The sequence below is a fragment of the Zonotrichia albicollis genome, chromosome 3 (assembly GCF_047830755.1).
Source record: "Zonotrichia albicollis isolate bZonAlb1 chromosome 3, bZonAlb1.hap1, whole genome shotgun sequence".
NCBI lineage: Eukaryota > Metazoa > Chordata > Aves > Passeriformes > Passerellidae > Zonotrichia > Zonotrichia albicollis.
In genome coordinates, this window is record NC_133821.1 from 76,984,072 (window position 1) to 77,007,113 (window position 23,042).

At 41.5% G+C, this 23,042-nt stretch overlaps 1 protein-coding gene across 4 annotated transcripts in view; it reads right to left on the reverse strand.

Annotated features, from left to right (window-relative positions):
- The window catches only part of DSE (dermatan sulfate epimerase), a 37,415-nt gene extending 20,516 nt beyond the window's left edge, over positions 1-16,899 (reverse strand). The window contains exons 1-3 of one of the 4 annotated variants that reach the window (XM_074537931.1): positions 16,759-16,899; positions 16,076-16,142; positions 3,786-4,254 (exon numbers count right to left, since the gene is read on the reverse strand). In XM_074537931.1, the coding sequence (XP_074394032.1) occupies positions 3,786-4,201 (416 nt within the window). In that variant the 5' untranslated portion in view covers positions 4,202-4,254; positions 16,076-16,142; positions 16,759-16,899. The other 3 variants (XM_005490686.4, XM_074537932.1, XM_026795647.2) reach the window with 3 other exon arrangements.
- Between the last annotated feature and the right edge of the window lie 6,143 nt (positions 16,900-23,042).

Consider the following 23,042-nt stretch of genomic DNA (forward strand, 5'->3'; position numbering starts at 1 on the left):
ATATAAGGACAAACTTCCCATAAGGTTTTAGACAGTATCTAGATATCCAACCCATGGAAAAATCAAGGGGGTTTATTAAATACCAGCTTTTAATTTCTACAGGCAAAACCAATAATGCTCATCTATTATATCAACTAAAATATTAATGCACGCTTGTTTGCTGTTGCTAGTCTCCACAACAGTGTCATTCCCAGATTATTTTGGGTGATTGTTATAGTTAGCTGTTACCCAGTGCCCCTCTGTTTATTTTAAAATGTAAACCTACTCCAGGATGTAGCCATTAGGGATGCTCTGCTAATGAGCAGCATGCCTGTCCACATGGGTTGTTATGACAAACGGCTCAACCTCTGTTAGTTGACACAAATGGGAACTCAGTTATGGGTGTACTTTATTATGTGACATAAAATGACTACGTTAATAGATGAGAACGGACCAGAGCTCTTAATTACATGCCCCTTCCATGTATATATCAATTACCAGTAGACTTTCTCACAATTGTATCCTGGGATATTTGGACTATTGAGGATTCCACTGATGTAAAGAAGAAATTTAAAATGTCAGTCTCCTTAATCTCCTAGCATTCTGAAACAAATAACCACTGATATTTTAAACCATATTTCTTTTATTCAACTACTGCATATGCTAAAAACATATACTTTTGTTTTCTGGTAAGGCTTAGATTTTACTCAACACTGCCACAAAAACTAGAGAAAACTCATTAAGATGAATTTTTTTTTTAATTCTAAAGCTATTTTAGAGTCAATGCCATGACAGCAGAAGTCAAAAGAAATCCAGATTATACTGCTGAAAGAATTAATCTGTCAGTGCCAGATTTAACTTTCCAACATGTTGATGAACCTGTCAGTGACAAAAAAATATATTTTTCCAGAAATTTTACATGTCAGTCTTGGCACCTACATTAATGAGGAGGTCTAAGGAGCGGCCCATTTTACTTACCTTACGGATACCTCTTTGGAAAAGCCCTCTTTCCTGATGAAATAAAATGTTATGGCAGGGGACCCTCCTCACATGTAAGGCTCCAAAGTCAGGCAACACCAAAACCCCTCCTTCTTTTCACCCTCCTGATCAGAAGACATGTGCCCTCAAATTATTTAATAAGGACAATAATCATAATATATCATACAGAACGGTATTTTCCCAAAGTCTGAGGAAAACTAAACATGCCTAGACAGACTGGACAAAAAATTCCACCACTCTGACACTGCCAGAACAGCTGATATAACTGCCATAACTCGTATTTATCATGCTTATTCTCCTAGTCTTATCCTAAGTGGAGAAGTACGTGCAGTAACCTTTTCTGGTACTTTTAAATTGAGTTTCTTAGGACAAACAGATTTACATAATCTGCCAGCCCAGTCCTTCAGCCTCTGAATCCAGCCTATTTGAGCAAAGCCAGACAGTGCAGTACAGCCTCAGAGATGTCACATTCCTACTTTTCTGAAAACCACTGTTGGACAAGGGAGAAAGATCCGTATTACTGCCACCACTGATGGGGCTACAGTATAAACTCCATGCTGACAGCATTCAGACATAAGTTCTCAGGGGGAAAACAAAAATGGAAACCAGATCCATGTTTCTGCCACAGCATTTGAAGAGCTGGCCAGCTGGAGGTTATACAAAGGCCAGCTTAGCCCAGCTCTATTGCCTATGTTTAAAATTTCCTCCTGCACTTTCACTAGTACTGAGCATATTGCAGCCACTTCTTTTGCCAAACAGAGAACCCTGATTAAACCTTGATTGATTTCTGAATGGGATGTCTACACCAGAAGGGAAAGATGGGAAAAGCATGGTTTTTCTTTCAACAAGGTAATGCAAGATACTTGCTTGAGAAAAAACAGTACTTGGAGGCAAGTAAATAACATCAAAGCCAAGTGGAAATGGGATATCTGCTTGGTTCTGATTGGTATCTGGTCTGCTGAGACAAGGGAGAGCATTATAACAAAGGACAGAACAACCACAATTAATCCAGGGCAGGAATCACAGGACATAAGGAACTTAAATATTGAGACAGAGAGTAAGATGTAGGAAACTGAAAGAAACAGACACAAACAAGTCCTCCTACTCAAAATAATGCTTCCCCCTCTTTCTTATTTCATTAAAACAGATGGCCATGTAACTACAGCCTTCCCAAAACAAGTTAAGAAAGTGTGTGAACAATGAAACTAAGGAGGATGGTGTTGACTTTGGAGCAGTCTGTCTCCTATTGGAGATGGTCACATATCCTTGGATTCACCTCTGTAAGCTATATCCCTCTGTCAGTGTGCCAAGAGAAAGTGTCTCCACACAGTCTCCAGAGCTAAGACTGAAGCTTTGTATTGCTATGTTTCAGTGGAAGATTTTGGAAATTACCACCACTGTTGAGACAATATTTTCCTTCCTAAATCCCATGTCCTGTCTTCTGTGACATGCAAGCAATATATGGACAGTGTGTCCCTGCTGTCTCCCATCACTTCTTTTGCTCTAGCTCATGTATTTCTAGCTCATGCATTCACCATTTTAATCCTTATTGCAGGGGAACCCAAACACTATCATGGCTTTTCAATAATGTCCATCAGGAGGATAGAGATCCCAAATTCTAGCTCAAATCCAGCATTATTCCAGTGATGGCCCATGGAATGATAACATTTATAGGATACTACTAGTTGGTCACCAGAGGGTAAGGAATAGTAGTTTGAGCAATGAACACTGCTTGAACAGCTGATGCTTCTCCTCCTGTGCTGACTTGAATCTTGACTCACACTTCTGCCGAGCTGCTGTCACCACAGAGCTGTAGGAAGGGAGCCATGCCCCATCCAGCCCTATCTCGCTGCCCTGGGCAGATGCCACCCTCCTGGCAAAGCCCACATTCCCATCCTCTGACCTATCCACAGTGATAGCAATCCTGGACCACAGTCTGCAAGGCGTACCAAGTGGCAGCTGCTGCAGGGATGTAGGGGAAATGCATCTGCCTGAGCAAAAAGAGGAGATAAATTGCAGATGGGTATGAAAAGCAGGAGACCTTGGGGTCTCAACTCTAGAATCACTCTTATAGTGAGAACATTAACTTCTGTTCCCATAGAAAGAATGTGGTACAGAGAAGACAGAGCAACTCGTAGGGATGACAACTCAAATCCAAGTGAAGTTAATCCAGAAGTGGTCATCAAAATACCAGTTACTCAGGCATTTCCAGTAATCAGATAGACAATGATCATGTCCTAGTATATCTTAAGGAGAGGCCCAAGAACCATGCTGCCAAACGAAGCTGCCAGCCTGAACTAAAGCTCAGATGGATGTTAGAGCAGACTGCAGAAGCCCAAGAGTGTCATTTTAACCTACACCCAATTATAACTTTTTCATAGGTCCCCCTTTCCTGTATTCTTCCTAAAGAAGAACTAGTACCCAAAAGATATGTATGGAGCTGGAGGAAAAAAAAATTTAGAAGTAACACTTTTAGCACCTCTTGCTACAAAACAGATGTGAAACTCTTCCTTCTGATTTAGAGTGGGTTTAGATTACTTCTGTTTTTTTACCACAAACAGGGTGGTGCATAAAGAATCATGTTCCTTTCAGCATCAACTTTCAAGAAGAGAAGTCCAGTGATGGTGAAAAGCTGCATGTCACTGCTGGTCCCAACAGGGGTAAATGCATTCGGCAAGTTAGTCACTGTTAAAATGAACATTAGTACAACAGAAATAATTTAAGTGATTCACTTATACACTCACTCCTCCAAGTGTAAGCAGTTTATACAGTAAGAATAACTTTAAAAAAAAAAGACAAAAATCTACCAACTAGGCTGAGCTGCCATCCTCTCCATGTAATCCTTAGCCATGTTGATGGCCTCCATGTTTTCAGGGAAGAGCACACAGAACATTGCCAGGGCCCCGAGGTTGTTGCCATAAATTTCATTCCAGCGAGCGCTGAACTCCTTTGGGTCCCAGGGAGGAAGGTACTCCAGGGGATTTGACAGCATGGTTTGCACTGCTTCGATCAGCCGAGCCGCAATGTGCTGGTGCGTGGTGCTGGCCTGGAGCCGCAGGGTCTCCACGTCCCCCTTGGAGAAGTAGAGCATGGGATAGCTGTCATAGTTGGCGTTGACAAAAGGAACCATCGTGTCTTGGTCCTCCCTGGCGCCGCAGGCAAAGGCGAAGCAAACCGCGTGTATGAAAAACACACTTGGGGCTCCCCGTGTGTGAGTCCTCATTGTGGCATCAGATCTCCAGGTCTCAATGGCAGCCAAACCATCTTTGAAATGTCCTGTGGTAGACAGACATGAAAGAACGAGTTAGAAAATGAATCTGTGAGATGCTACCATTCAGGAAATATGATTCTACCTAAAGAACCCCATGTATTCTCCAGGTGACTTTCAAATCATATCTACTTGAATATGTCAGAGGAAACATCTAAACAGCAATTCACCCAAGAGAAACAACACTTTGAAGAAAGCCCCTTCTTTCCCACACCTTGCCCTCTGGTAGCTGATACCAGCTGAAGGGACACAACAACAGCTCTTGTACTCGAGATTTGGAATCATTGCAACGGTGCCTAATACGAAGCAGCGCTGACTGCACTGGCAAGGGGAGCAGGGTGGGAAGGGAGGAGCCAGGGAGAGAGCCAGGAAACTGGCGGCAGCCAGGCCTGCGTGCTGTCTTGGCTGATGTTAGCAGCTGGAGAGAGGGAAAGATGAGGAATGCTGGAGGTTTGCGCCGGGGTCACTTTATACAGGGCTCAAGGCCTCCGGTTCTGACACGTCCTCATTTTAAAAAAAGAAAAGAAAAAAGCAAGCCAGGAGTCAAAAAGGGAAACAGTAAGTGGTAGAGTCTTAGAAAAACAGCTGAAATACTTTGCCTTCCAGGCATTTAGGGGTTTGCATTATTAGTATTTTTTTCCAAAGGGCTTTCCATTTTACATGTGGAGATTTATTGCCAGTTACCGAGAAGGCTGAACATTGTATTAAAATGCATATTCTTCTATGTACATTATTTCTTGAAATGTGCTCAAATGAGAAATCTATGCAGAGGCAAATGCAATTTAAACATAGTAAGTTACTTAGTAGAAATTACCAACTATCTGGCCTAAAGTCACAGATAAAACATGGCCAAGATCCCCCTGAGGAAAGCCAGCAAATTCCTAGAATTCTTACGAGGGAAAAGGTTATGGAAAGCAGGCTCAAGTGAGACAGTTTTATGTAAATAATGAACAGTAGTTTTCAATTATTAAAAGGAGAAATAGAAGGAAAGAAAACCTAAAAACAGATACTTTTTTTTTTTCTCCCATGGAAAATCAGCTTCATAGGATTCAGTCATAAAACTTGTAGGAAGTTGAAGTACAAAGCAACCTTTTACTTCTCCCCACAGGTCCCTATTCCATAGCCAAAATTTTCTAATAGAAGCTGAGACTGCTAAAACCTTAGAGACCCACATCCTGTTTCAACAGTCATTTATATGAGAAAACTTTGACAGACAAGGACCCTTCATGACTACTGGGTGCCCAGACCCTCTAGATTTTTGTGCTCAGATCCTAAAATTAACTTGTGAGCAAATCTCTTTGGCCAGGAAACACATAATTTCTTGCGAATTTGTACCTACAAATAATACTGTACCCTGTAACTGCTTAAATTTATCTATTACAGTGAGCAGCATAATTGCTTAAACAGTGTAAGGGAAGATGACATTTTCATAGTATTTTAATGCATTTTGCAAGTACATTTTGCCCTGTTTTGGAAGTAAACCAGTTGCTACAGGACACATTATCACAGGCTGGTTTATTTGGTAACACTTTTACTGTATCTACAGAGTCTCTTACCACATACACATATACAAAAAGACACATGTACCACAAATTATCCAGACCCTCTCAAAACTACTTGTATTCTTCTCTATGCTGAAGGAAACTATACAACAATATATTTTGAGAGGAAGGAGGTAAAAACCAGCCAAAGCAATACATTATGGTTGAAACATGATGTATTTTTTTTAATTGATGAAAAAATTGCTATGTCATAATAATAAAAAAAACCCACTACAGTTTTTTTTTAAAGTCTCTGTGATCCTTAGAACTGTGGGCAGAGGAAAGAACCTAAAAAATACCTCAAAAAAAGCCAAAAATGCCTGTAGCTTTTTCTATGTTAACCATTTATTGAAAAAACCTTCCTGGTTCACACAAGCAGGGAAAAAACCCAGCTAGCAGTAAGGACTTCATACATTCTTTCCTTTGGTTTGATTTCTGTAAGTGTTCTGCACATCAGTGACAATTAAGAACATACATAAATTTAGGGATGGTTTTAAGAGCTCCCTAAATTAAGTTATTTCTGACCAACGATTAGGGAATATACAGTAAAGTTTCCCAGAACTCCTTTGCAAATCTGAACACACATTTCCCAGCATTACACCATCACCAAACACATCCAGTGTTGCCAAAAAGTCATAGTCTGTACTCTTAGGTATTCAATAGCCTCCCACATTTTCACCCTTTATTCATGTGCACATTTCACTGAGAAAGTAAACCCTTTTTTTTACCTTTACATGAGGAGGAACCACTGCACCACATTCTTTAGGCTAACAACAGAATAACTGAAAACAAACCTATTCGTTTATGTATATTTATTCAGAGTCATAATCTGGAAGAAAGTCAATGGCAGTGGCAAAAGCAGGAACACAAAATCATTTGTTCTTGCTTAAATTATACTGGCACCCGTCCTATGATAAGGAGACTAACTCAGCAGCCACAGCTCACTAAGGACAGTGAGCCCTGTCCCATAACCTAGCAGGGCTCAGCCTGGTGTGACTGAAGGATGGCAGGAGGCAGCTGGAAGGGAGTGCACCTTCCTTTCCATGCAATCCTCTGAACCCTGGATATCAGCATAGCTTAGGTAGAGCTGGATCTGTGCAGATAGCCATCCACAAAAGCTCCAGCTTACCAGTTGTGAGTGAACTTGTTACAATTTTTTTGTACTTTGCCCGATACACAGGGCTTGAAAGAATGGGGAGTCTGGGCCTTCTGATCATTTAATGTGCACTCACAATACCATTTTTTAAAGCTAAAGGAATTTCTTACTCTCATATTACACTGCATCATTACCAGTCACATCTTCCAAGAAAAACTTCACCAAGCAACTCAACCTTTTCTGAAAACGAGGGGATTTTATTCCTTGAGGAAACCATGATCTGACAAAGTGTTAAAAATTAAAAGGAGAATGAAGGATGCTTGCCCATGAAAGAAAATCATATTATCCAGTATGCTTTGAATGTGTTGTCATTTAGTTGTTGATTGAAAGGGTATTTTGGAGGATTTCAACTCCACTGCCAGCAGAAACAAACAGTAAAAAACATCAATTATTGCAGAAAAAAAACCCCAACAGAGATTAAATCTTAACAATTTTAGTTCTCCCCATCTGCATCAACCTGTAGATGTTCAGCTGTAGGAAAAGCAAAAAAAAGTATTGTAAAACAGAAACAACTAACTAAACTAAACATTAGTTTACACAGATAACTTTACCAAATAAACTATTTAAAATAAAAGAGAGACCCATTTACTCCTGCCACATGAGCACAGAAACATCACTCCATCAGTGAAAGCAGAGGAGTGAAGGAGGGGCAGAGGAGGAGGGAGAGGAAATGATGGCACTGTTAGGATCACCAGCTTGCACAGCTGTCCTTGAAGCAATCTGACCTTCTTGTGGGTGATTAAAAATTAAAAACAGGTAAGGAGCCATGGTTTTCTGTAGTATCAGTTCTGAAGAGCCACTCTGCTTTGTAGCTGCTTTTACCTGGGACCAAACTTGCGACACTTCTTAAAAAGCAGAAGCTGCAGGTGTCTCTGCTGGCATCTCCCATGCTAGCCATGACCCATCTCTGACATGGGCACCTTGTCAATATTTACAGGCAGGAACAAAAAAAGTGGGATTTCAGGTGACTAAAACTTCCACGAAACTGAGGCATTACAACACCACAGATTATTCAGGTTTCTGAATAAAAGATCTTCCCAAAGCCCAGAACTGGGACATGAACACATCAGACTCTGTCTTCTTTTGGGAAGCTACTATTTTCCACAAAGGCTACAGTTCTCATTATGGTAACCTGAGATACCTGATAAACAAATGTTTGCCTAAGATATGTGTTCAAATATTTAAACGAAAATCTGTTCCACCATCCTGATGAAAATCAAATCTTCAGGTTCAGTGCCCAAACTTTTACCTTAATAAATGACCTCCGAGTCAGCATGGATGTAAATTTCATCATTTCTTTGCACTTCATAAATTATTGACAGTGAAAATGAACATTTTTTACTCCATTTTTTTCAATGCTTTTAATATTATAACACGCAGTTTCATTCGAAACAGTGTCATTAGAGTTTTGCTACAAATTGCATCACAAGAACCGGCATTAAAACTAAAATAAGCAATTTTAGAACCCAGCACTAGAACAGGTAAGAAAGTCAAAGGTATTTCAACAAGAAATGGTCAATCACCAGAAATAGATGCTGTCCTATCAAAACTGTGAAATTATTGGATAACATTGCAATGAGAGGTGTGTGGAATATTGTTCCATTAAATGGAGAGGGATGTGCAACTGCCAAAATGTAACACAAGAAGCAGTAGGTTAGATCACAGCAGAGAAAAGCAAACTTCTGTAGGATCTCTTTTTTTTTTTTGCACTTGGTCCAAATATCTGAAATATCTTTTCACGCACATTGCAATTGACTTTGTTGCTGATGAGAGATGCAGAATCTACAACCTGGAATATTATCAGTTGGAATTTTTTGGTAACATTATTTAATGCTGGAATTCTAAAATCATGCCAGTTAAGTACATCAACTGAAGAGCTTGAAGCAATCTGATTTTTTGTTCAACAAAGTCAGTTTCATCACCAATCTAAATATTTTGCAAACATATTTAAGAATGGGAGAGCAATTCAGTCTTCTAACTGAATGCAAGGACATTCTGGTACTAAAGAATGCAAGATAAGTCCATGAAAACAGAGAGGTGAAAGGGTCAATGGAGACTAATTCCCATATATATATTGTCACTTGGTTCCAGAGAACCATATCCAATACAGCATAATTGGGTGCATGATGGGGCAGAACCAATAAAACTATAAACTTATCTTCGTGCTGTAATAATCACAATCAATCTGTTGACTGAAGTCCCATGCTGGATAGCTTCTACATCAACAAGCAGTACTGTTGAGACCCTTCCAAAGCAGGACACCAGGGTGGGGAACTCCCACGTCCCAAGAGACAGGAGCAGCCAGAAGTCCTTCACCCACCTTTTGACTGGTGAGCTAAAACCAGTGACTTTACAGCTCTCCAATAAAAACACTGTAAAGGTGTAAAAATCACTGCTTAAAACTTGAAAAACACCTATTACAACCTTAACCACCAGGGGACATGACTTCATTTCTTCCTCTGTTTTTTTCACTATGAAAAACATGCTACAATTATATAATTTCAAAGGTATTTCAAAACTTAAATACAGAAATCCCAAAAATAATTCAGAATTACATCTGCCATAAATAAAGCACAGCTCAGGTACCCAGGTGTTAGTACTGCACTTGTTCTGAAATGATTGGAAATACCTTGAAAGAAGTTTGTATCAGCTTTTATGTCTGACTAACAGCTGTGCTATGAAAATCCCAATGGCAACCAGAAACAGCCAGTTCCTATAGGGATTATCAGTATATGCCATCTTGTCAGCAGTCAAGATTTAAACTTGTGTCTGTCCTTTGATCTAACACAAAGTTAAATGGATCTGTGTAGAGCAGTACACAGCTGTGTCAGACCATAATTCCAGGAGAATGGAGGGTTGCATTCATTCTCCACCATGCTACAGGTAAGACAGCAACTGCAAAATATTTTTATAAGTTCATAGTAGGATCTGTAAGACATCTGTGATGGAAGTTTCATGTGTTCATTCCTTCCAGGTAAAAGCTTATTTGTCTATTTTATCACAGTACATATAAATTACCATAGCGTGCACACACACACACATAATCTTCTCTCTGCCTCAAGTGAAAACATGATTTAAATAGTCTGCATGTCCAAACCATAATCTGGGAATTTAGAATTTCCTTCTATTTTACAATTTATCCTCCTGTATAAAATGCTTTTTAATTTTTTGGTTGCACTAATACTACTATTCCTAACCCTTACTAGGATCTTTTATTCCATATCTGTAGAATGACTAAAGAAGTAATTTTGACATCTAGAATCTTGCAGATGATCATTCCCAACCAGTGCAGACATGCCTGCAAAGGCATCCACATTCAGTGAATGAAAGCCCAATCACTTTTACCACTGAAGCCTTAAAACTATAAGCTACCAGAGAAAGATTCCTTCTAGAACACCAGCACTGTATCGTGTGCTGACATAATTTTAAAAGGCTATTTCAGTAATTAAAATTAGGGTTTTTTTTTTTACTTTAGAAGTGTTTTCACAGATGTTAACACTATAGGAAGGCAGTTTGAGAATTTTCATCTAGGCCAAGAGGATACACTCCCTACCTTTGCTCCAATAATGTCCCAGAAGCCAAGCGAATCCACGTGTGACACTATTACAGCACGTGGGGCATTTCTGGGGTGTAGGGCTATGACAGTAAGAGGCACTTCAGAACACAGAACAAAGGCTCCTGCACAATCTGGGTGGTGACACAATATTTCTTTGGCAAGGACTGAGAAATAACTCATCTTCCTGGCCCTGGCAAAGAGGCCCACTTGGGTCAGTAAGGCTGTGAACCCTTTGGAGTTAGGGATCAGGAATGATGTTTAGGGTTTCCTCTGAGAGCAGCCCACAGCCCTAAGGCACAACCACCCACCACAAGAAGGGAGCAAGGGAACAGAATGCCTCTTCTGGAGAGAACAGAATGCCAGGCTGGAGCCTCTGTGTGGATCAGTGGTACAGCCATGGAGCGCAGGAGGAACTGGAAAAACTTCACATGGCAATGGCAATGCCCAGGAGGCACAAATAAAGGACAGGAAAAAATAATCCTACATGCAAAAGGGGAAAGCCAATTTACTGCTGCCAGAATTCCTCCTTGTGCCTAACACGCCCCAGGGAATTGCATGCCATCCATCTTCCCTCACTTCTGAGGAGGCTGATTACAACACCAGAAACTTCTGATACCAAAACAAGTGTTTTAATTTCAGACTTTAACTTTTATCCTCTTTCCAGCTAACTCTACTTTGCTAGGCTTGACCTTTACTCTTCCAAATACTTGCAAATGTTTTAAGCCTCCTTATTTGTTGTTCTTGATCACCATGTATAATTAACAGTTTCAATATTCCCTTATTGTTTTAATTGTCCTTCATTTGATTGTCTTCAACATGTTGTAAACAAATGATGCCATTCTGCTGGAGTGTTACAAAACCAGTTCTCACTCTCTGTATCTAAAACTACAAACTTGAGTAGCTTAAGATATTATTTGTTATTTGTAAAGCATTTCCACAGAACTTCATATTATTACACAGGAATTCTAAAATGCATCATATCCTTCAGTTGCTATGGGATCAAAACTCATTTTAACTATGCTTCCATATCCTGTTTATGACGCAGTGTTGCACACAAAACTATATTAATACTTTATTGTTATTTTCATGTGATGGTTTTGGCTAGGGTAAAGTTAATTTTCTTCATAGTACCTGGTAGAGGCTATGTTTTGGATTTGTGCTGGAAACAGTGCTGATAATTGAGGGATATTTTAGTTACTGCTGAGCAACATTTATACAGTGAAGAATTTTTCTGTCTCTCCCCCACCCCACCAGCAAGGGGGCTGAGGATGCACAAGGAGCTGGGAGGGGACAGTTGGGACAGCTGATCCCAACTGACCGCAGGGATATTCCATAACATAAGAAGTCATGCTCAGCATACAATATTGAGAAAGAAGGAGAAAGAGAGAAGAGTTCAGAGTTGTGCCATTTGTCTTCCCTAGTAACCATTCCATGTGATGGAGCCTGGGGATGTCTGAACACCTGCCTACCCCCAGGAAGGGGTCAATGAATTCTGTTTTGTGTGGCTTTTATCTATTATACAGATTGTATCTCAATCCACAAATGTTCTCACTTTAATTCTTCCAATTATTTCCCGCAGCCAACTAAAGGGAGGGCACAAGTGGCTGTGTGGGGCTGAGTTGCCAGCTGGGATAAAACCATGGCAATCACGTAAGTTAAATTATTGTAGCGGCATAGAGGAGCACCTGCAAAGTCCAAAGATGCTGATACTAGTCAGTTTCTGAACCTAAGGAGTTTGTAATCTAAGCAATTTAAACCAACACTTACTTTTACATTATCTACAGATAACCTCAGAGCGTGAGTATGCAGACCCCAAATCTGTACTTACACAGAAGAACCACTGGTTCATTTGTTACAGGATAAATGTCACTGTGGTTATAGACCTAAACTGTATCACCCTGCCTGGTCACTGCATCTCTCTACAGATGAGTGTGTTGTTCACTGTTATTGATACAATTCTGCTGTTATGTCATTATCTAGGGTTTCTCCACAGAGAGATAGAGCATATAGCTCCTCTCTCTCCATAGATGTAATACACATATACCCATATGCAACTGCTTTTTTCAGGGTACAAACTGGCACAGACAATAAAATGTATTGTCCTATAGCTGCTTCAGGGCTATTATTGTTCTCCCAGTGCTCCCCAGAATACCCTAAACAAAAGCCTTGAAAAATTACATTTTCAAGGAGAGAAATCCCAGCTGCAGATGGAGTTAAACAGCTCCATGGTTCCTGCAAAATTTAGTTACTCGCAGTGTGCATGAGCAATCTGTGAGCAGGTGTCAACACAACCATTAAATTATGGGTTAATTTTGAAATTTGGAATCTTATGATCTCATTTCTGACTGCAAGTTGTGCAGGCATGGCTCTCATAGCAGAACTGAAACTGGACAGATCATTTTGGTAAAAGGTGGATGAACCATGATTGCAAGGATATGATTAAAAGGAACATGATATCCACAGAAATGCTTGCGAACAACTTTTCAAAATACTTTAACAACTCTAGCAGCCATTTGATTAGTAGACTGAAGAAGGCATACCAGGTTTATATAAAATGTTCAGAATTATTAATATTTCTGATAAAAAACCTCCACGAAATAAAAGCATAAACCAGGACAACCATGGTAAAAGAGCTTGTATGTTAAAATTACATTTCTCTTGTACTGAAATACAACACCTACCAAAGTCAAATTACCTACAATGCTTTGACCACTCTAAAAAATGCTACTGCTGATTCCTCTTGTATACTCTCAGTCTAAGCAAGAGGAAAAACAGAAAGAAAGACCAAACAAAGGTAATTTCAGACTGTGTACACAATAGTCACATTGTACCTGTGCTTCCACACCTGACCATGTCCCAAGAGTGGATGAAAGTGTCATGCCAGCACCTGATGTGAGAATACACTTCCAGTGCTCTGTCCTTTGTGTGATTCCCAAAACGACCTGACACCTTTGGTCAGTTCTCTGTTACCAGCACTTCTCTTCTGCTAAACTTTTACTGACCAAGCATTCATGAGAGAGATCTCTGGTGGCATTTGCTAAATTTCCCTTTTCCTAGCAGGCTTGTCTGGCCAGTTCTCATCCTGAGCACACTGCAGAATCTGCTCAAAGTGCATCGCACAAGGACTTGGGGGTTTACTAATGCAGCACTGTAGGACCTCACCCTATCCCAGCTGGGCGGAGAGACATCAGTACAGAGTTTACCCATATAAACAGAAAACTGGCTCAAAGGGAGTCAAATGCAGAATTATTTATACTAAACTATTTATTAGTAAATTATTTATACAAGTATGTGGCTATAGTCTTGAATGTGAACCAGCACCATGGTTTAACAGCTTTAGGAGAATACAGTGCTGTAGCTATGCTCTTTGATCTACCTCAGCTGAATGGAGACAGCAAAGAAGGTGAGAACAGCCAGGACAAACTTGCTGCTGAGATTCCGAATTTACCAATTAAATACAATTTGCTAAGAAAAAGTCATAACCTCTTTCACTCACCACACACTTGGATTACCCAGTCTAAGCAAGAAAACAATGGTTACAGAAAGCTGGGTTTTTTTCCTTATTTTTTAATTCCTTCAGCACCCCCCCCGCCCCGGCTTTATTTCTTGCAAAATATCCAGGAACAATAGCAATAGTAACTAGATTTATTTTGCTCATTGCTATAGTATGCTGGGGGTGCCAGATGTGCAAGTTTCCATACACAAACTAAGAATGTGACTGAATTTTAGTTAAGTGAAATCACTTCTAAGAGAAGGGGCACTTCAGTTTTATGGACATTTATCTCCTTATTTAACCCTAGTTTTCACTGCTCAGACTGCTGGGTACTGATGGATGTGATCATTTCTCTACCGAGATACAAACTTCCTATGTTCATTCACAACCCAATAGCTGCCTGGCGATATCAACCACTTTTTACCACCTCTGACCTAGGTTTTACTGTCATTGTCCTCGAGGAAAAGAAACGGTCCACACAGACCTCATGAGCCTTTAAAAAGTACCAAGCCAAAGATGTCACTCTAAAATCTGCTTTCAGCTACTCATTTTTACTTATAACTGTATGCTACCTATAAAAATCACATCTAACATTCGGCCAGGTAATAAAATGCATTTTCCTCACCATTGTAGTGCAGATATTTACTCAATACCTTGTTTCAATAACTAATATATACTATAATAAAAACTGAGTTTGCCTAGACAACCAAAACCTATCAACTTTTACCATAGGTAAATGGTTCAGTTTATACATTTCTTTCTTGCAACATTCTCTATAACCAAAGAACAGGTTGTAAAGGAGGCTGTATATCAATGTGTAGTGGAAAATCAGCACCAAGTGTCTCCTGAGGTCAGTGCTCACAGTAAAGAACACAGATGTGTTTAAAAGCTATTCTCTTATCTTTCTCTCATACTATCTTAAGAGCACTCAGGTGTTTCTCAAGGCAATTCAAAATCATGCAAAACTTCACAACACTTCAAACAAAACAACAAAGGCAAGAACTTACTTTGAATAACAAGAAAATGACATTTTTAAAGGTCCAGTAGCCCTGCCCCATTAAAATACACTGTGGTTAGTATATTTTGGTTTCAAGTCCCAGTGAAGTTTACAGAGAGTCAAGACAATGCCAATCCAAAACTGCTACTTTGTTGATTTCCCCTAAAAACTCAACAAATTCAGGTCACTTAAAAAAACACGTATAAGTGATGAGACACAGTAAGGGAACTCTTAGTTGAAATAATACTTAGCACTTCAGTAGAACGATGTAGCCAAGGATCTACAAGTAGTTATGAAACTAATTAATTAATTAAACTTCTCAACACCCCTGTGAAGCAAGCAAGCACATTTATCTGTTTTATGAGGAAGAAAAGAGAGCCATGGGGAGGTGGAGTGACTTGCTCGAGGGTACCCAGCTAGAGTCTTTCAGAGTAATAAACAGCATCTGAATTATTGACTCCCACTGCTGCCCTTCAGCTGAATTGTTCCTTTTTTTGAAATACTCACTGAGTTATAATAATAGTTGGCATGATAAACATAATGTGGCAATATTAAGGCTGAGATTTTCTTTTTCATTGTTTAGACTACATTAAAATTTTAGTGTTATTTAAATTGCAGTTGATCTTCCTAGCGTGACCGAAAAATCTCCAGGGTTGAGCAATATTTCTTGTATTTTATTCACAGTTGTGACTACTTTTTATGTTGCTATTGCTTATGGCTAAAACCGAAGCCACTCCAACTTGAAAACACAGGAAAATATCACAGTTTTATATTGCTTCAAGAGCGAGCGACAGAAGAACAGAGAGGGTGGTGACTTTCATTCATACCAAACTGAATTTTAAGAGCTGGCCTGAGACACACCAAGGGATGATGCACCCCTTTCATGCAACACTAGCTATAGGAATTGCAATCTGCCTGGGGCTGAGAAGACTGAGCTTCCCGGGCTGACAGCTCTGGTCCCAGCTCACTTAAAACTTTCCCAATTAAAAAAAATAACGAAGAAGTGGCAGGAAGTTGCATCGGGCAAGTCGCTCTGTTCCTGTCTCTCAGCTTGCCTAGGTGCAAGACAAGGATGCTACTGCTTACCTTTCACACACACGTTTGGGAGGCTCAACTCTTCGGCGAAAGGCTCGGAGGCTGCGCGGTCCCGGTGCTGCGGAGGAGCAGAGCTGTTACCCACGGCGCCCGCAGGTGAAGCTTCGCACAGAAAGCGCCACGTCCCCCGCACGCCCGCACCTCCCCCGGGCTGCGGGCCCGTCCTGCGGTGCCCCGACAGCAGCTCCGTTCCGCCGGGGCCAGCCCAGCCGGGAAAAGCCCGTCCGTGCCCGGGGCTGCTCCAGCGGGACGCCCCGGCCCCGCCGGCACCTGGAGCCGCTCCCGCCGCTGCCCCGGGCCTGGGGACCGTGTACTGGCGGCAGGGCTCGGACAGACCGTGCCTTCCAAGCGCTCCGGCCAGCGGCGCCCCCGCCCCGGGAGCGCGATGGAGGGACGGGAGCGATGGAGGCGCGGGAGCGCTGCCCGCCCCGCACGGGCACTCACCGCCCGCCACCCCCGCCCCGCACGGGCACTCACCGCCCGCGGCCCCCGCCCCGCACGGGCACTCACCGCCCGCGGCCCCCACCCGGCGCCGAGCGTCCGTCAGAAAGTTTCTCCTCCGCAGCCCCGGGGGACGGAGCGGGGAGGGGGGTGAGGGGTGCGTTTTTCAGCGCAGGAAGAAAGTGACTCCCCCCTCCCGCTCCACCTCCCGCTTCCCCGCCCTCCTTCCATACCTCTCCCCGTCCTCCTCCTCCTCCTCCCGCCGCCACTCCGCCGGCCCCTCACGCCATGGCGGCCCGGCGCGCTGGAGCCCGCCCCGCCGCTGCCCCGGCCCGGCCCGGGCGCTCCGCTCGCTCCGAGTGCGCCCCCGTGTTTGTTTATCCCTGGCGCGCACACGGCTTTCCTCCCCCGCCCGTTCCTCCCCGGCTCGAACTTCACGGAAATGCCCTAATTCTCCCTTTTGGAGGGAGGGCTCGTTTCTCCGCAGGGAATGTTTTGGTTCCAACACCAGAAGATTCCCTGGAGCTTGAGAGTACGGCGGCGGTACCACGGGGCGGGCAGGGTGGCTGTGGAGGTGACAGCATCCCCGGTGTCCCATTCATATTCATTGTCCATCCCTGCTGCTGTCACCATGCTGCATGACAGGAATAAGACCTCCCATCCAAAAGTCCCCTCAAGCCAGCCAAGAAACAAAAAGCCGATTTGTCAATCTGCTCTTGTAAGTATGGTGTGGCTACTTACATTAACGCTTCCCATGTAAAAGAAGAAAAAAATAAAAGTGAAACGCCGTGACTGTTCAAGTCAGCCATCCCGACATTTTTCATAGCCACACAATTGAAGATATTTCAGAAAGTAATATGAAAGAGGATAAAATGATTCTTTGGAACATTCCTTCTCAGTCACTATTGCCAAGACAAAGTTTGGAGTGAAGAATTCTGAATGCTTGTTAGGTTTTGAAAGCTGAGCATATTTCATCGACTATGTAATGAAAATAAAAATATTTACATGTGATAGATCAGGATGGTCTCCAATTACCTGAAGCTTATGTCTCACAAAGCTTATTCCTCATTTTAGTAATGTGTTTACTGGTGTTACTGAATCAGTCAGCAGGCTCATAAGTGCTCAGTTTCCTGTTCTAAAATGCAAAATCTGTATTTTCTGAGGATGGTTTTAGAGAGATTCATTGTGATTTAAAGTGTGATTTGCTGCTGTCCTATCAGGACTAATAAACTTGTGAAAGCTAGACAAAACCAGATACTACACATTTCCCTTCACCCTTCCATTTCTGGTGTATTTCTCAGCAATATCTATTGACAGTCTCATCCCTAAAGAGAAGGGATCCACATGTTGTTGCTGCAAACTCCAAGAGCAGTGCCAGAACCTGGAATGGAACCTTGCTTTTTCACCAGTAATGACATGCCCAAAGCACGAAGTGCTTCAGTTTCAGTCATGCAAACACTAGATTAATCTTTAGAAGATATCTTTCTGAACACCAATTTGAATGGTATTAGGAACACCTATTTGAATGGTATTAGGATCCACCGAATTGATAGTAGAGTTGTAAAATATTGAGGCTATGATGCAAATGAACATGTGAAGAGCTGCAGACCTCACAGTCAGTCCAGATGTAGTGGATAGGCTGATTCTACTGGAATTTCTAAAATTACCAGGGTGCCTAAATGATCATGAGGAAGGTGTTTAAGTACTTTTCACATCTGTATCATTAGCTATATAAATATATTCAGTACCTGACTAAGTTAAACGGAATTAGCCCTTACAATTCTGAAAAGCACAATGTCTGGATGGCTTTTAAAATCCTGCCCTTGGTCTGTGCATGGATCCCTCTGTCCTGTAGAAAAGCTGCCCTGTGCTGCCCTGTGATCACAAACGCCCAGGCAAAGCACACCATGGGCTCTTGGCTTCCTGCCTCCTAAGGGATGAGACTGCAGGTGCTGCTTGGATCTTGCAGTTAGAACGTGGTGGAGATACCAACAGGATGGAGAGCCACAAATCCCCTCTGCCTCGTGTGCTCCTGTGTAAAACAGGGCTTGTTGTACTTCCCAGTAACTCAGAGTGCTTGTCAGGCTAAATGGATAAATTAACATTTATAGGATGATTCAGCAGTATCTAAGAAAGGCAAGATCTATCCACACTGGATTAATTTCAGCATTGCCACTGGTAATTTTGAAATGAAAATGGCCCCAGCTTTAGCAGGCATCATGTACAGTGAAAGACTGAAAAAGTTCCTGAAAGAAGCCTCAGGAATAGAAGCTGGAGGAAGATTGCCTTCAGCTATGTAAAAGCTGCTAAAAAGAAGATAATAATCTCTTATCCTCATCCTCTGAAAACAGCATGTAAAATGCAGTAAGAGAAATTTAGGCTAGCTAGGATAAAAAAAAAAGTATTTTTAAGGAGAAGTGAACAGCACCTCTCTCCCCTGGAGGCTTTTTAAGTGCAAGTTGGACATATATTTGACAAGAACAGTTCAGAGCTAGAAAGTCTGATAAATATTGCCTCAGAGCAAGGGGTGGACCAGATGACCTGTCAAGGTCCTGTTTCGTGTGATTATGTTCAAAATGCTACTTGCACAGGCAAGATCACAGATTGTCTTTGATCTTCTTCTGCTCTTCACTTCTTTAGCCATGGGCATAGCTCCTCTTGCTGAGGCTGTTTCTCTCAGTGGTTTGCTGGCCTTGCTGCATGCCAGTGAATTCAGCGCTGACAGCAAGAAGAAAACAATTAAACAATGAAACAATGTCAATTTGGAGCAGCAGCTTTGGGTGGGATCCATCTAACCTCTGAACGTGTCATGCACTTTTGTTCTATCCTGGACTGGGACCTACCTCTGATCTAGTCACGTTAGACTGTTTATAACACTGCAGAGAAAAATAAATTCTTTTACAACAGAATTCATCTGACCTGTTTTAGATGTCTTCATTAGGATGTGATGAATCATGTCCCTAGGCTATCTGTTCTTGCCACCAAGCATAAAATAGGTTTAAATGACTGACTCAGTAACATACCATCATATATTTTCCATTCCTCTGGTGCTTCTGTCCCTGAAATCTCTCACTCCCTTTCTCCTTTCAAGTATGAAACCCCTAGTTTATTTGTTCCTTTTTTCTCCATTATTTTAAAATTTTATTTTATTTTATTGGAAAAGTCCCACTGAAGTTAATAGTTTTTGTAGCTGTCATTTCCCTGAGTTGCATCATGTGACACTGAAACATACAGCAACCTGACCTTTTGGGTGGCATTGCTCCAGAATGGATTTAGGAAAGGAACTAAATTTACATACTGGAGCTGAGACCATTGACTTGGCCAGTTGTGCAGAGTATGTTTCATGGAAAGTTTTTGAAAACTGTTCAGGTCAGACACTGTTCTACTCCTACGTCACATGCTCATTATTTTTCCTTGGTCTTTATGGCAAGCCTCATTACATGCAATGTCTGGTGTCTGTGTGACTGAGCCAAACATATGTGAGAAACATGCTCTTTTCCAACAATGGCAAATTTTTTAGGTCACACTCAGAGAAGTCATTGTGCACCTAAGTGCAGTGCATGTCTTGAAAATTTCTATGGCATCAGAGACACTGTGAGCAGCCACCTCTTGGTAATATTTATCCTTTCTTCTTTGAGAATGAAAAGCTTCCAAGAAAGCCCAGCAGTTATCTGGCTTGCAGGAGAGAGAAACACACTTTACTTTCCTGTTGCATTGGCAAGCTAGATCATGAGGATGTGAAGAGGAAACAAACCCAGTTGCTTCAGTAGGACAGGGAAAAAGGAAGGCAGCAGGACCACATGGAGCAAGTGATGTAGGGCTCATTCTGGGGAAGCTTTTGATTCTCACTTTTTGGAGTTTGGATGTTTGGAATTTGTTTCTCTTCCTTGCTGACTGAAGATGTTAGCCTAAAGAGGGAATCTGTATTTCATTCTACCTGTTCCACATATGCAGCTTTGGCCATCCTTTTCTTTCTTCCTGCCCAGTCTATGCAATAGCATTTTTTTCTTCTTTGAATTTTCCTCTGTGTGCTTGGGGCTTTTTTTGTCTTATTTTGCTTGTTTGATTGATTTTGTTTATTTTGGTTTGGGTTTTTTTATTGTTTTAGGTACCCGCCTCTCACTAAAGACCGTGTTCTCTATGTGATCAGTTTGGTCTCTAATTTCCATGTAAGAAACAATTCTACAGTTGCCATTAAGTGACAAAACTCTTTGAATAAAAAGTGAGAAAGACAAAAATTCTCCAGATTCTTTCAGTAATTCTTCAAAACTATTGATTTGGTTATGACCATAACCCTTGTGTTTTTTTTTTTTGTTTTTTTTTTTTTTTTTTTTTTTTTTTTGTGTCCAGCTGGGATGATTTCTGATCTTAGTGCTGTGAGCTGAAACCTGTAGGACAAGAGGACTATGCCAGTCTTCTTGTAGCTGACCTGCAGAACTGCAAATCTGGATACTTGCATATTGTTCACTCTGCCCTTCTTGATCTGAGATGCTCTGCCCCGCTCTTCTCCTTGGACTTTATTAGAGCCACATGAAGGCAGTTTTAATTTTCCAGTCTTATCCCTTATATGGGAGAATGTTGGCTATCTCCTATTTTCCAACCAGGGTGTGGACCAGACAGTGTCCCAGCTTGGTTGTTCCTGCTACATCCTTCAAGTTTATGAGGCTGTTGCGTGATTCTTTCAATTTACTACTTGGACATTTGGGGTTCTGGCTCACTGCAGGCAATGGACAGAAATAGTCACAGCTCCAAAACTAGGATGAAAAGAAGTTGCCTGAAATCAGCCTTAAGAATCAGAAAACTTCTGATTCTTAGTGCTCACTCCCATCAAATTTTGGAAATTTGGAAATCTAGTCTAAGCTCATCAGGATACCTATCTGGTTGGGGCACATTAAGTGTGGCACAAAGCAGTTTCTCTCCCAGGAAAATCCTTCATCTGCTTCTACATCTACAGACTGGAAATACTTCTCTCTTTCCCACAGATGCAGCCTTTTACTCTTCTACTTCGTGGCAGCCAAACTATCAGTAGGGTAGCTGGAAGGGGAAAACACTAGATGTTTCCTAAACAGCTCTTCTTTGTATGTAAATGGGACTTCTTTCTCTGCTTTACATTTCCTTTCTTTCCCTCTTTCTTGCTCTCACCATGTGTTCAGCCTGGTTTAGCCTGAGGCCAACAGAGAGGAAGTCTGATGAAAAAAAAATCCTGCAGATTTCTTAAGGAATGGGAAGCTGCAGCATCAGTGATCAGAGGTAAAACGTTGGTGAGTGGAGACAGATTCATGGTCCTGAGACGTGTCAGGAAGACTAACCATAAAGCAAGTACTTAGGCACTTAAATGGGAAATGCCAAGAAATACCTTGATCCAATAAAAAATTACTTCCATCATCTGTTCTGTGCCTTTAAACAGCAGAATCCACATTACTGCTTTTACATTGTTGTAGATGTCAACAGGGTTTAAGTTTATCTATCTTCTTCTAGCAGCTGTCCATCTGCCTAACTGGCCTGCTTGCTCTTTAGCACATATCCCTTCTTTTCTGTACTGATGACCAAAACAGGTTGCAGAGGGGCAACTCTCCAGCAGTGTGTGGCTTCTTATTTATTTGAACTGGTTGTTACTTAGTGTTTTCAAATGTGTGACCTTTCTCAACATGTATGATGAGTGTCAACTTCTTTCCCTCTTTGATGTTATAAGCCAAGCATCATCCCCTGGGAGCACAAACTGTTAATGCTCATACCAAGAGGAACCTTCCAAAGCCAGACTTCATCAGTGTTCTCTTACAGCTGACTGCCACAACCTCCCTCTCTGGATGCCAAATATGTCACAGCACTTGTAGAATGCTGTTTTCAGTGAAATGCATTTTTAAGGCTAGAATCCACCAATTTTATGGAGTCACTTGGTATGTGGAAAGCCAAGCAGACAACAAAACAACTGCTGGAATTCATGAAATTTTTTACAAGATACTTATTTATCCCCACCCCAGTTCTAGAGTTTCATAGTCTCATGTCTCTCTCCTCTTCCTTACGTGCATGAAAAAGGTTTGTCTCAGAGACTGTATTCAAACTTGTCACTGATTCTCTATTTCTCTTTGTAATCTTCTCCCTCTGATTTACTGTGTTCCATTTACTGCAGCCAAGACTCAAGGGTGACATTAAGTCTATTTTCTTAAATTCATGTAACCATATTCAGGTTACTTTTTCCCCCCCTCGTTTTGTGTATGGATTAATATCAGTAATGTACCAGGTATCTCCAAATCCTGCACGATAACAGGGGAAAGATTAGAGGAAAGAGGAAAATCCCACACAGTAAATATATTTTGGTAATTATTATTTTCTGAGATATCTGTGAACTCCTTTCCCTGCTACCCTCTAGCCATGTGTTGCCCCGTTGAACTATTATTGTCAGCTCATGCTGACCCTCAGCCTTTTTGTCCTTGGCCTTCACCAATACTCCATTTTCCATCACCTGTCTACTACTGGTCTAGAGATTTCCCTGCTTACTGCTTATGAGTGCTTAGTT